The following is a 14,820-nucleotide window of genomic DNA, read 5'->3' as shown; positions in this document are numbered from 1 at the left end:
TAACATTTTAAAATCTTAAAAATCCTTCATTGGATTATTGAAAGAGAAGATTCTTTTGGATAACCAAAACTCTGCCATTTAATGAAATAAAACTAGTAAAACCACAGAATAAAATTTAAAATGCTGATGACCCAATACCTTTCCATCAATGGGAACACCCAGCTCCTCTGAAAACAGGGGGTGAGTTATCCATTTGTAGGCTTCTTTTAGCTGAACTGTATCATTTCTTTCCAGCGACAGACTCTGCTTTCTGAATAACATAAAAATTAATTCACTGACATGAAAAGCTTCATTTTTATGAAAGTAAGAATTTATGTGATTATTAAAAAGTATATATTATTGAGTGCCTACTATGTCCCAGGCACTATTGTACACATTAGATAGAAAGCAGAGACCAAAGCAGACAAAAATTCCTCAGTTCATGGACCTATATTCTAGTAGAATCAAGAAACTGCTTTTTTTTAATGGCATATAAGACAGTTTTTGAAGCTTCAAAGACAAAAGCATACAAATGAGGTTTTTCTGAGATAGAAGTGCCAGATTCCAGGATTTATACATCAGAAGATGGAAAGGTGGAATAGAGAGGATTATTTATTGCTTAGAAACTACAAACTGTGTATTACAATAATCTCAGACCAGAAATGTTTGTATCTACTCTCTTCCTGATAATGGGAGCTTACTTTTGGGAAATCAATGTAAAAGCTGTACTTCTCTTTACTGGTAAAGAAGAAGTATCAAATCCTAAAGTATCAGTGTTCTAGAATGCTCATCAATTTAACAACATATAAATATCTCAATAAATATTTTACATTCCCCCAAAATCTACTCATGAGCCAATAAATAGGTTTGGGGAAGTCCCAATTATGAGTTCTAGCTTTTAGTTTGTAACCTAAAATGAGATAGAAAGGAACTGAAGAAAAAGGAAAGAAAAACATGGTATGGTAATATTTAAACAGTCCTACTCTGCAGTATCACTATTAAACAGGCCGTATCATTCAAATAATTAAAACTTCAAATCAGTCCTATAGCTATTTACAGGACTGCTTTTAACAAAAGAGGTGTTTAGGCCAACTTGCGAATCATTTCTTTCAGTGTCCTATTTTCACTATTAGAAAGGACAATATAGTCAATATCCATTGTAATTTAATTCCTCAAGACCAAAAGACACTAAGAATTACAGGTAGAAAACAAAAAATAATTTAGCTAATGGCTAAACTTAATTGATCTAAATACACACACACACACACACACACACACACACACACACACACACACAAAGACCACTGTCCCTCTAAAAAATGCAAATTAAGAAATAGTTGATCTACCCATTCTTATCCAGCTGAGAATAACTGGTTAAACAGAATGCTTTCATATGCTTTGGGATTGTGGTTTAACAATGAAATACTCTGATAAGCCCTACATCTGACAAAAAAATTAAGTTACTTCCTTACACTTAAGAACTTATTCAAACACTGAGCGTTTTAGCTTCATAAACTGTTCCTAGTTCTCTATCAGAAACATTTTAGAAATTTTCAGACTATCTTGATATTGTATCAACAGTTTAACTAATGATGTTTGCATAAAATAGCATCGCAGTTGAAAAGTAAATAATTAAGGTATGAGCACACATTTTAAAGAATAAAAAGGTGAAACAGAAAACACAAGAATGGAAAACCCTTTAAAAATTGTTTAGACTCTAGAGAGTACAAAGGATTGTAGCCAAAGCCAATCCTAAAAATGGATTAAAACATTACTCATTATATATTTAAGAAAACTGATACTTTAAGTCCCTCATGTCTCTGAAAAACATTTAAAGCACGTTAATCCAGTTTAAAAACTTCAACAGTAATTTTTTCCTTCCAGATTAAAGAGCTATAAGAAAGCGTTAAGAGACATTTTGGAAACCTTAACCTCACATTTAAGGCAAAAATATAATACTTAAAACTCCATATTTTCAATCCTGCAAGTTGAATGTGGCTAATAGCTTTTCTAATATAATTTAGGGTGAATGTTTTCACAAAGGTCCTTAGCTTATGGCTGATGGTCCTTTAGGGGAATCAGTAGTCATTAAGGTAAATTCAGTACCAATTTAATACTTAGTAACTGCATTTCCCTCTTTCCTCTGCTAGATAACTAATGATGAGGATATTAATTAGGATCACTTTTGCTATAGACACAACAGGATAACCATTCTAAAGCAAACATGAACCAAAATATCCAATACATTTTTTCCTAAATTCCTTGAATCAATTCTTTAACAGCAATTCCTCCACAACCTTTTGATATTAGAATGAACTAGGGACACTGAGAGAAAAGACTACTATTCTATATTTTTTTCTGTTCTAGTATCCCTATATTGATCAGGATCTTTTGCAAGAACTAAGCTTAGTTTAAAATCCTTCAATAAGAAATAACAACAGCAAGCAAGGTAGATGCAAACTGGAAACATTTAAAAAATAGCATGCTCTGACTTGACTATGCTAACAAATTTCTCATAGGATCAAATTTTATTATGCCAGAATCACAAGCATTTGAGACTAATTTAACATAACCTAACAGAACCCCCAAACCTTTAATAAATATGTGGTTATTACCCTTTTAAAAATGCAGATGTGAAATACAACACACACAAAAAAGCCAAATCAACTAATTTTCTATAAAACACCAAGTATGAGATTCTGATACAGAAATTTATACTTCTCTCTGTGGTTTTCTTTCCAGAGTACACAGGAAACTCCAGTAGTCACATGGTCCTTTTCATATGGTATAAAATTTTTAATTTCAAAATCCAGAAAGCTCTGGGAAATTAAAGATTTTTTCCTTAACTCAGTTGGCAACCAAACTCTGACTTGAACATGTGAGGCTATTTATTTAGACTTTGTTTATCAAATTTATTGTGACTATTCATATATTTCACTGCAGAAATATTAATGTTTGATTATATAGTACTATCCCAGACCCTGGAGGAGATGGGTATATTATATATGGTATTTATACTGCATTATATTTCCAAAGTCCAAAAAATTCTAAATTTCAAAACACATTTGGCACCAAGGGTTTCAGATAAAGGATTGTGGACCTATGTTTCCTATGTCTTATCTATGTAGAAACTCACTGTTGTTCTGCCTTAACTAGGACTTTACTATGTATCTTTTATAGCACAATTAATTTTATAATTTAGTTTCTAAAACCAGTATAAAATGTGTTCCTTTAAAATAAGTTGCCAAACTACATGCATTTACATTCATGATAAATCTACCAAAAAAAAATGAGTCTGCTTTAATAGACTACTAATATGCTGTGCAAATAAACCAATTAAACAAGGTTAACACCTTAAATATATACAATAAAAATTTCCTCTTTGTGCCAATTTCTCTAGCAGCTAGTGAACTCCCTCTAAAAAAAGAGATAGTAGTAGTAAAAGTACTTTAAGAATCAGGTAGCTTATATTTAAAGGGTAGTAAAAATTCCCTACCTAAATTACTTACCCCATTTCCTGTTTTACCAGCAACCATGCAGCATGCTGTAGGCAATTTAGTCACACCCAGAAAGAAAAGGGAAAAAATGTTCATTGAAATTTGGTTCCAATATCATTAGTAAACTGCTTAAGTAATTGGCTAATCAAACTCTCCTTTTCAGGAGAGGAGTTAGTGTTCAGAAATGCAGCAATGACCTCAATCTCATTTAAAATCAGAAGTGAGGTAAGATGCCACATTGTAGTGCTGGCTTGCTGTGGCCTATGAATTCAACAGTGGTATCCCCCTCCTCCCCACAGATTTCTATTTCTCATTAATGAGTTACAAGTGTTTTTTAATATGGGTAGCTTATATATATATTTTTAAATATCTTACTATTTCATAGGGTAAAGCTCAAAGTAATTGAGGAGTACATACTATGTCTCCAAAGAAGGACTCAGTTTTTTTTGTTTTTTTAATAGAGCTAACATTTTTAACTCTAATTAATGATATCCACATGTAAGTGTTTAGGAGTAAAATGTGCTAATGTCTATAACTCACTTTGAAATACAACAAAAACTAAGATGGGTGGCTGGATAAATTGATAGGTATATAATAAAGCAAATAAAGAAAAATAGCAACAAGTATAGAATCTAGGTGGGTATATGGGTGTTCACTGTACAATTCTTTCAACTTTAATATAGTTTTGAAAATTCTCATAATTAAATGCTAGGGAGAATGTTCTGGGAAGGATTAATAAAAAACTGAAAAAGTTGCTAAAATGAAAACAATAACGTTCACAATCATGGTCGTTATGAGGATTAAGTGAAATTCATATAAAATGCTTTGCATGGTAAGTGTGTGACACTAAGATTTCTCAGTTTGCCATTAGACTCCCATAGCTTTCACCTTAAAGAAAGGTTATACATGGCCTGCCTCGTATATACAGCATTCTGTGAACATGACAGAAGCATACGTGTGTAAGTCAATAAAATGCCATAAGTAGTCTCTGCTTCTACATGTCACAAAAATGGCCAGTCACATCCACTTCAAGACCTGGAGAAAGAGAGGGACAGAGAGAGCAAGACAGAGAGAGAGAGAGACAGGGAGACAAAGACAAAGAGAAAGAGAGACAGAGAGACAGAGAGAGAGAGAGACAGCTTTTGTTGTTCATATGTAGAACCCTGTCCTTTTAAACTTCAAGTGGCTGGTGGGGCACCAGAGACTGCTAAAGACTTAGGATCATTTGGAAACATTATGTGCATTACTTTGTTCAGACATGAGCCAAGCAGAATAAATTAATCACTAGCTAGGTAAGAACTAGAACTGTTCCCAATGCCTAAATGTCTCATCAGTACCTTCCGATCTGTTAGTTTGTTTACTTTGCTAGCTCAAACTAATACCATTTATAGCGCTGCAAGACCCCTTCCTTCTTGCCTTCCATTTACTCAAGCTCTCTCTCTGAAAGTGCATGGGCATGGTGTAATACACAAATTATGAGTTGTCAGAAGACCTGGCTTTAGGCTTTACCAGATTTCTGGCACTCTGTTTCCTAATGTATAAAATAAGAGAGTTAGACTAAGATGATTGTAATTTAAATTTTTCTGGATGGCTAAAGGTCATCATTAATGGACATTACTTAGTATACTGTTTTGTAACAGGGGCTATTAAGACTTATAGGACTTTGAGATCATAGAAAAAATAAATAAATAATAAAAAAATAAATAAATCGACTAAAGTTGAAACCTTGTATTCAATGTTACCCCACCTTCCTTCAGCCTCCATACTTTATTTAACAGATCAATAAATACTTGTTTCCTCATCTGTAAAGGGATATTAATACTCCCCTTGCAGAGATATTATAAGGATTTAATGAAATTATGTATGTAAAGAACCAAGTAAGATTGCTGGCATGTACTTAATAAATGGTAACTATTACTGTCATTTTTGAATTAAAACCTTATCTGTATTTCACAAGTAATAAAACTATTATCCCTTTAAAGACTTAAAAGGCTTGATCCCTTTCCCTCATGTCCCAAACTGCTCTGCTATAAGTAGTTCTGGAACCTCCCTCATCAATGAAACCCTCATGGGTATCTGAGCTATAGAGAACTATCTGTCCTTTTTTTAAGGGAACTCAGACTCTTCTGTCCTTTTATGTTGACCTTTTCCTCTCCTCTTTTGAGGCAAACTCTGTTCCCTATGGTCACTTCCAGATGATGCCATCAAGTCTGTAATCTACCTGCCATCCTCTGATTATAAAGTAGGGTAGAACTGGAGGTTGCCAAGGGAAACCAGATTACCATGTGTAACATGTAAAATTAAGTCAAATATCTTCAGTACCTGAGATTTGTTAAAGGGTTTTTCCTTCCTAATCCTTTGCAGGCTCCCTGCTTAAGCATGCCAGCAGGTTAGACTGAACTAATCACACAGCAGGGGCTGGAAACCTGAATCCCAAAGTAGTCAGTGTTGCTCAATTATTCAATTTTTATCACGTGCTAATAATGCCTTGGACCTGCTTCTGCTGAGGAAAAAGAAGTACATTTCCCCCTTTCAGTCACCAAGATAATTTTAATAAATGTTCTTTTCCTTAGTGGAAAAAAATTCATTCTCTAGAGTAAGCAATTTAATTCTTCCTCCGCAACAGAACCAAATGGCATTAAAGTTATCAAGTTTAATCAAATTTGATACCAAAGGCAGCATGTCACCTCCTGAAAATTCAGAAACCACAGAATTTAATCCTGGGCTCAGCTTTGTTAAATGGGGCAGTTGAATAACGTGCTTGCTAAAAGTGCTTGTGCACTCTGGCCATACACAGACATACAGACACACACACATAAGCATATACCTGTATACACACATCATGGAAACTCTATGCCTGGGAATGTTTTTTTTTTTTTTTTCCTTTTTTTTTTTTGGCTGCGTTGGGTCTTTGTTGCTGTGTGCGGGCTTTCTCTAGTTGTGGCGAGCAGGGGCTACTCTATGTTGCAGTGCAAGGGCTTCTTGTTGCGGTGGCTTCTCTTGTTGTGGAGCATAGGCTCTAGGCGTGTGGGCTTCAGTAACTGCAGCAAGCAGGTTCGGTAGTTGTGGCCCGCGGGCCCTAGAGCATGTGGGCTTCACCAGTTGTGGTGCATGGGCTCAGTAGTTGTGGCTCCCGGGCTCTAGAGTGCAGGCTCAGTAGTTGCAGCGCATGGGCTTAGTTGCTCCGCAGCATGTGGGATCTTCCTGGACCAGGGATCGAACCTGTGACCCCTGCATTGGCAGGCGTATTCTTAACCACTGCGCCACCAGGGAAGTCCAGGGAATGGCTTTTAAGCTTAGAGTTCTGAGCTGGGGGTGTATCCAGCACCAAACTATGAGAGTGGGTTACAGTAAGGCCAGGGATTGAGGCTGATTCAAGCAGAGGTGGAAGGAAGGAAGAACAGAGAGAGAAGGGGAGGAATTAAAAATGGCATGTTGTCACATATGGATCAATGGAACAGAATAGAGAGCCCAGAAATAAACCCACACACCTATCATCAATTAATCTTCAACAAAGGAGACAACAATATAAAATGGGAAAAAGACAGTCTCTTCAGCAAGTGGTACTGGGAAAGTTGGACAGCTGCATGTAAACAAATGAAGTTGGAACACACCCTCACACCATGCACAAAAATAAACTCAAAATGGCTTAAAGACTTAAACATAAGACATGACACCACAGAACTCCTAGAAGAGAGCATAGGCAAAACATTCTCTAATCGTACCAATATTTTCTTAGGTCAGTCTCCCAAGGCAATAGAAACAAAAATAAACAAATGGGACCTAATCAAACTTACAAGCTTTTGCACAGCAAAGGAAACCATAAAAAGAATGAAAAGACCACCTACAGAATGGGAGAAATTATTTGCAAATGATGCAACCGACAAGGGCTTAACCTCCCAAATATACAAACAGCTCATACAACTCAACAACAAAAAAGCAAACAACCCAATTGAAAAATGGGCAGAAGTCCTTAATAGACATTTCTCCAAAGAAGACATATGGATGGCCAATAGGCACATGAAAAGATGCTCAACATCACTAATTATTAGAGAAATGCAAATCAAAACTACAATGAGGTACTACCTCACACCGGTCAGAATGGCCATCTTAAAAAGTCTACAAATAACAAATGCTGTAGAGGGTGTGGAGAAAAGGGAACCCTCCTACAGTGTTGGTGGGAATGTAAGTTGTACTGCTGGAGAACAGTATGGAGTTTCTTCAGAAAACTAAAATTAGAATTACCATATGATTCAGCAACCCCCTCCTGGGCACATACCCAGAAAAAACTATAATTCAAAAAGGTACATGCACCCCTATGTTCATTAGCAGCACTGTTCACAATAGCCAAAACATGGAAACAACCTAAATGTCCATTGACAGATGAATGGATAAAGAAGCTGTGGTACATATATACAATGGAATACTACTCAGTCGTAAAAAAAAGAATGAAATAATGCCATTTGCAGCAACATGGATGCAAGTATTATCACACTAAGTGAAGTCAGAAAGAGAAAGACAAATGCCATATGATATCACTTACATGTGGAAACTAAAATATGGCACAAATGAACCTATCTACAGAACAGAAACAGACTCACTGACATAGAGATCTGACTTGTGGATGCCGAGAGGGATGGACTGGGAGTCTGCGGCTGGTAGATGCAAACTATTACATTTAGAATGGATAAACAGCAAGGTCCTACTGTATAGCACAGGCAACTATATCCAATCTCCTGGGATAAACCATCATGGAAAAGAATATAGAAAATCATGTCTATGTGTATAAAACTGAGTCACTGTGGTACACAGCAGAGATTGGCACAGCATTGTGAATCAACTACACTTCAATAAAAAGAAAAAAAGGCATGTTGGGGAACTACAATTCAGTAAAGTTGGAGCTTGGGGTATGTATGTGTGTACATAAATGTGAGTAGGGGTTCAGAGACTAGAGATGAAACTGGAAAGGTCAGCAGATTTTGAGTGCCAAGCTAGGGCATGAATCCAAAGATTGAAACCATAACATGAAGTGCCACATTATGTGTATACAAATTCCCATGGCAGCACATTTGATCTTCTATAACTGATCAAGTCACAATATAACCATCATCTTCACACTATCGTTTTTCTTATATGGTAGCTTAAGAGAAATATAAAGTATTTCTTGTACAAAAATATTTCTTTATTATACATGGGAAAATACAGTGTGAAACAGGCATATGTTCAGAAAAATGTCAGAATGACTGTAAAAAAGACAATCCACTTCTCTCATATTTGTTGCCTATCTGGCCCTTACAGATACCTGAATCTGTAATTCCTGACAGAGGGAAACAAACACTAGACTCTAAACATTGTGTGAGCACTTTGCAAGATGGCTTACCTCTCTGAGTCTTGGTTTCTCAACTATAAGATAAAGGGGCTCAACACTTCATTATTTGGGGGGTACTTCCTATGTGGTGATATCTTTACGGAGAAAACAGACCTGAAAGACTAGTTTCTGCCCATAAGGGAACTCGTGAACTAGGAGAGAATAAAGGTAAGTAAAATGATAATAAAACCATAATAATGATTAATAATATTAATACAAATAAAAATACAGAATGGTGGGGGCTGTGACAAGGACATATTCTGAGTGGACACTTAGGGCATCCTCAGCTCAGCCTTGGCATTAGAGTTACCAAGAAGTGACACCTAATCTGAGCTCTGAAGCATCAGGGATTGAGAGTTAACTGGGTGAAGAGTGGGGAAAGTACATTCCAAACAGAGGAAACTGTTGTGCAAAGGTCACGGAGCATGAGGAAGGTTCTGGGAACTAAAGGTTAGTGGTCCCTAAAGAGCTGAGGACGTGTGGCTGCGAAGTGCAAAGGAGGAAGCAGGACTAAGGTCATAGAACTAGTGTACCCATGCTGAGAGGTTTAGATTTTACACTTAAGGCAATATGGTGCCACAGAAGGATTTTAAGCAGTGGAGTAGCATGGTCACATTTGTCATCAGGAATGCTCACTCTGGTTGCAGTGGGAACTAGAGGAAGAAGATGGGAACTAAGGGAAATGAAGACGTTTCGTAAACGAAAGCAGTAATTCAAGTAAGAAGTAACACATATGGCAGTGGCGGTAGGAATGGAGAGGAGGGGGCAGCTGTAAGAGACAATAAAGACACAGACCAGCAGGACTTGGTGATCGACAGTGGTGTTGGGGTTTCTAAATTACCACTAATGCCCTTAAAACTCTGAAGTCTTTTGAATCCTACACATCTCTTGGACTCATTTATAATTACAAGGGTAAAGCAAATATAGACATGCACCAACAGGGAAATGACAATAGTTGTGTGGGCAGCTATAAGTACTACGCCCTGCTCTTTCTTCTTCTCCCAACACACACACACACACACATACTCTCTTATGTATTTTTCTTGCATACAAATAGCCAGTTGGGAACTAGGCTCAATAATGATGTTAGTAACAATAGAAACTCTTATTCCCTCTTCCCACCCAGCAAAACTGCCTGAGCTTTCCTCCTCCTCCTCCCCACCCTGCAGTCTGCAACACTTTGAACATCTGCCCGCTCCTCACCTTGGGTCAGGTTTGGTGTCAGAAATGGTGGCAGAAAGAGAGGTAGGGAGAATATCCTCCTAGAACTCCTCTAGACTCTTCCACTTAGCTACCCCCATGTCTCCTCACCACCGTCACCTCCCTGCCACTCTTCTTTTCCCCAGAATCTCGGATGTCAGATCTGTGATGTAAAACTAACACACTGAGTCTGGATGTCTCTTTTGATAAATAAATGTTCTGTTAGCCATATTTAAAAACCCACCCAAATCCTCTACATTTTCTTTCTCCACAGGGTTGAGAAAAACGAAAATGAAGCCAGACATTTTCTAATTTTCTGTTCTTTTTATATAACATGTTAAAAAGTATAGAACTTTATTTACTGCGGAACGCAATTTTCTCTCTCTTTCTCTAAGGATATTATCTCAACCTCAAAGGTTTTGTGTTTTTCAGCAAAAAAAAAAAAAAAGTATGAGGGTCCCTGGGGAGCAGAGGAGAAGGAAAAACCTCCTTCCTCCCATTCCCCCTTTCTTCCTCTTACCCTGATCATTGGATAGATATAAATTGCCACTGCTGCTGCTGCTGGGAACCTGGGTAAGACATGCTGGATATGGTCCAGAGTGACTATAGTCAATGACAAATAACATTGTGTCCATGTGTGGTAGGCATATATTAGTAGACAAAACAGACACAAATCCCTGTCCTTACAAAATTTATAGTCAAACAGAAAACAAGCAAAATAAGTAAACAAATCACATGCTGTTTTATGTGATAAATGCAATGAGAAATGATAAATAGAGTGGAGAAAAGTAACAGACAGGAAAGAGGAATGGAAGAAGAGCAATTTGCAATTTTAAACAGGGTAGTAAGGGAAAGCCTCACTGAGAAGGAAAAAAGATATGAAGGAGGTGAGGAAATAAGCCATACATATATCTGAGGGAGAAATATTTTAGGCAGAGAGAATAGCAATGCAAAGGCCCTGAGGCAGAAGTGTGCCTGTTGTGTCCAATGTGGCTGGAACAGTCAGGAAAGAGAACAAGTATCAAGTGATGAAGTCAAAGAACTAAGGTGCAGTGGTAGGGCAGGGCCAGTATAGGACCTTGTAGGCAATTAAAGGACTTTGATTTTACTCTGAGGGAGATGGGGAGACATAGGAGGGTAAGCAAAGGAAGGACATGAATTGATTTACTTTTTAAAGTGGTAGGGGACAAGCATGGAAGCAGGGACAGCTTTTAGGAGGCTACTGAAAAAATCCAAGCAATTGCCCAACCTGCCTCTGGATAAAGGAAATGATTTTGACAGGTACAGCAAGGAGAAGGATTAGGGTCTTTTCCAGTCTTGGATCTCAATGTCTTCAAGCTAACCCTTGTTCAACAGTCCTTTTTTGCTGAAAGAATAAGTTGAGGCTTTAACAGCTAAAACCCTGTCCTAGGTCTTGGCTTGTAATCCTATGCCTCACTGTGCTGGATTATTCCCTTCTAAGAAGGAGCTCCCAGTGCACAGGTAGCAGGCAGGAGGTACCAGGCCCAGGCATCTCATCTGTGCCCTGCAGTACATCTCCACAGGCACTGGCCTTCAGAGCCAGAGGCTTCTAGATAGTCATCAGGGATAAGAAGATCAAATAGTCCATCTTGATGGGATTGGGGAAGAGGGTACACTGAGGACAGACAGCTGGCATGCATAGACTGCAGGCCCCAGAAAAGTACTGACTATGGGATTCATAGTGGCCAGGATCCTGTATATAGCAGACTCGGTCTAGGGAGTTTTCTGGATTCCTACCTTGGACACAATATGGGTTTCAAGAAATCCAATGTAGGGCTTCCCTGGTGGCGCAGTGGTTGAGAGTCCGCCTGCCGATGCAGGGGACACGGGTTCGTGCCGTGGTCCGGGGGGATCCTGCATGCCGCGGAGTGGCTAGGCCCGTGAGCCATGGCCGCTGGGCCTGTGCATCCAGAGCCTGTGCTCCACAACGGGAGGGGCCGCAGCAGTGAGAGGCCCGCATACCACAAAAAAAGAAATCCAATGTAACCATCAGAGCATAGGGCTGGCCTATGACAGCAACTTCCCTGGGAGAGCCTTCCACTCTTTCTGCTACAGATCAGGAACTCCATGCCTTTCATCCAGGCCGACCATCAGAAGTCTGCCAGTTCACATATCTAAGTCACTTCTGTAAACTTGGCCTGTGGACAAAATCAGCCACAAAGAAGATCCAAAATACCAAGTGGGCCAGTTCTTCTATCTACATTGGGGTTCTGCTCACAAGCACACATGAAGAGACACACAATAAATATGTAAAAAACAAAGATGCAGCAAATACGTATGTGTACGTACAGATGCAGATATATATATGTATGTATATATATGTGTGTGTATGTGTGTGTGTGTGCATATATATATATATATATATATATAAACATACCCATAAGGCAGAGGCAGAATATTCTATTCAAAGAAGATTTCAAGAAACATAGCTGATAAGTACATGCATTTTCAAAAAAATTAAATTATTAAATCTAGATCAGTGGTTCTCAAACAGTTTGGTTTCACGACTTTTTACAGTATTAAACATTTTTGAGAACCCAATATAGCTTTTGTTTATGTTGGTTATATCTATCAATATTTATAATATTAGTAATTAAAACTAAAAAATTTAAAAATATTAATTCATCTAAAATTGATAACAAAGTAATAAATCTACTATATGCTAACATAAATAACATTTTTTAAAAATTATATTTTTCAAACAAAATAATTTAGAAGAATGGCAATGCAGTACATTTTTGCAATTTCCTCAGTATATATCTTAATAAAAGATAGCTGTTTTTTCATATCTGCTTCTACATTCAATTTGCTGCAATAGTACATATCATGTAGCCTCTGGAAAACTCCATTGTATACTCTTGAGAGGATGAGAATGAAAAAGGCAAATAATTATATATATTATGAAAATACTGTTGGCCTTATGAATCTCTTGCAAGGACGCCTAGTAGTCCCTACACAACACTCTGAGAACTACTGATGTGACTGAAATGAACAATTTTGAAGAAACATACAAATAATTAAAATTTGACTCAAGATGAATGAACAAACCCATATAGACCAATAACCTTCAACAGAATAAACGGAAAAAGTAATAAAGATCTCCCCTTAGTACTCCCTAAAATGTTTTCTTAAGTGTAGTCTACCAGAACTTCAAGAAACAGAAACAGATTACTCCTTTGTTGCTAAAATTTTCCAAAGACAAAAGATAGAAAGCCTAAATTTGCACAAGCCTCTTGGATAGCCTCATCCACCAGAGGGCAGACAGCAGAAGCAAGAAGAACTACAATCCTGCAGCCTGTGGAACAAAATCCACATTCACAGAAAGGTAGACAAGATGAAAAGGCAGAGGGCTATGTACCAGATGAAGGAACAAGATAAAACCCCAGAAAAACAACTAAATGAAGTGGAGATAGGCAACCTTCCAGAAAAAGAATTCAAAATAATGATAGTGAAGATGATCCACGACCTCGGAAAAAGAATGGAGGCAAAGATCGAGAAGATGCAAGAAACGTTTAACAAAGACCTAGAAGAATTAAAGAACAAACAGAGATGAACAATACAATAACTGAAATGAAAACTATACTAGAAGGAATCAATAGCAGAATAACTGAGGTAGAAGAACGGATAAGTGACCTGAAAGACAGAATGGTGGAATTCACTGCTGCGGAACAGAATTAAAAAAAAAAAAAAAGAATGAAAAGAAATGAAGACAGCTTAAGAGACCTCTGGGACAACATTAAATGCAACAACATTCACATTATAGGGGTCCCAGAAGGAGAAGAGAGAGAGAAAGGACCCGAGAAAATATTTGAAGAGATTATAGTCGAAAACTTCCCTAACATGGGAAAGGAAATAGCCATCCAAGTCCAGGAAGCACAGAGAGTCCCATACAGGATAATACCAAGGAGAAACACGCCAAGACACATAGTAATCAAATTGGCAAAAATTAAAGACAACGAAAAATTATTGAAAGCAGCAAGGGAAAAATGACAAATAACATACAAGGGAACTCCCATAAGGTTAACACCTGATTTCTCAGCAGAAACTCTACAAGCCAGAAGGGAGTAGCATGATATACTTAAAGTGATGAAAGGGAAGAACCTAAAACCAAGATTACTCTACCCAGCAAGGATCTCATTCAGATTTGATGGAGAAATCAAAAGCTTTACAGACAAGCAAAAGCTAAGAGAATTCAGCACCACCAAACCAGCTACACAACAAATGCTAAAGGAACTTCTCTAAGTGGGAAACACAAGAGAAGAAAAGGACCTACAAAAACAAAAACAAAACAATTTATGGTTTTAGGAACATACATATCGATAATTACCTTAAACGTGAATGGATTGAATGCTCCAACCAAAAGACACAGGCTTGCGGAATGGATACAAAAACAAGACCCATCTATATGCTGTCTACAAGAGACCCACTTCAGACCTAGGAACACATACAGACTGAAAGTGAGGAGATGGAAAAAGATATTCCATGAAAATGGAAATCAAAAGAAAGCTGGAGTAGCAACACTCATATCAGATAAAATAAACTTTAAAATAAAGAATGTTACAAGAGGCAAGGAAGGACACTACATAATGATCAAGGAATCAGTCCAATAAGAAGATATAACAATTAATATATATACACCCAACGTAGCAGCAGCTCAGTACATAAGGCAACTGCTAACAGCTCTAAAAGAGGAAATCGACAGTAACACAATAATAGTGGGGGACTTTAACACCTCACTTATACCAATGGACAGAT

General features: G+C 37.5%; 1 protein-coding gene across 1 annotated transcript in view; it reads right to left on the bottom strand.

Moving 5' to 3' along the window:
• Positions 1-14,820, bottom strand: part of PUS10 (pseudouridine synthase 10) — a 65,549-nt gene that overhangs the window by 25,073 nt on the left and 25,656 nt on the right. Inside the window, exons 5-6 of the mRNA XM_060169067.1 lie at positions 3,489-3,523; positions 139-250 (exon numbers count right to left, since the gene is read on the bottom strand). Coding sequence (XP_060025050.1) covers positions 139-250; positions 3,489-3,523 — 147 coding nt within the window. The remainder of the gene's footprint in view (positions 1-138; positions 251-3,488; positions 3,524-14,820) is intronic.

Source organism: Lagenorhynchus albirostris, chromosome 13, assembly GCF_949774975.1.
Source record: "Lagenorhynchus albirostris chromosome 13, mLagAlb1.1, whole genome shotgun sequence".
NCBI lineage: Eukaryota > Metazoa > Chordata > Mammalia > Artiodactyla > Delphinidae > Lagenorhynchus > Lagenorhynchus albirostris.
This window is presented reverse-complemented; position numbering and strand designations above follow the sequence as displayed.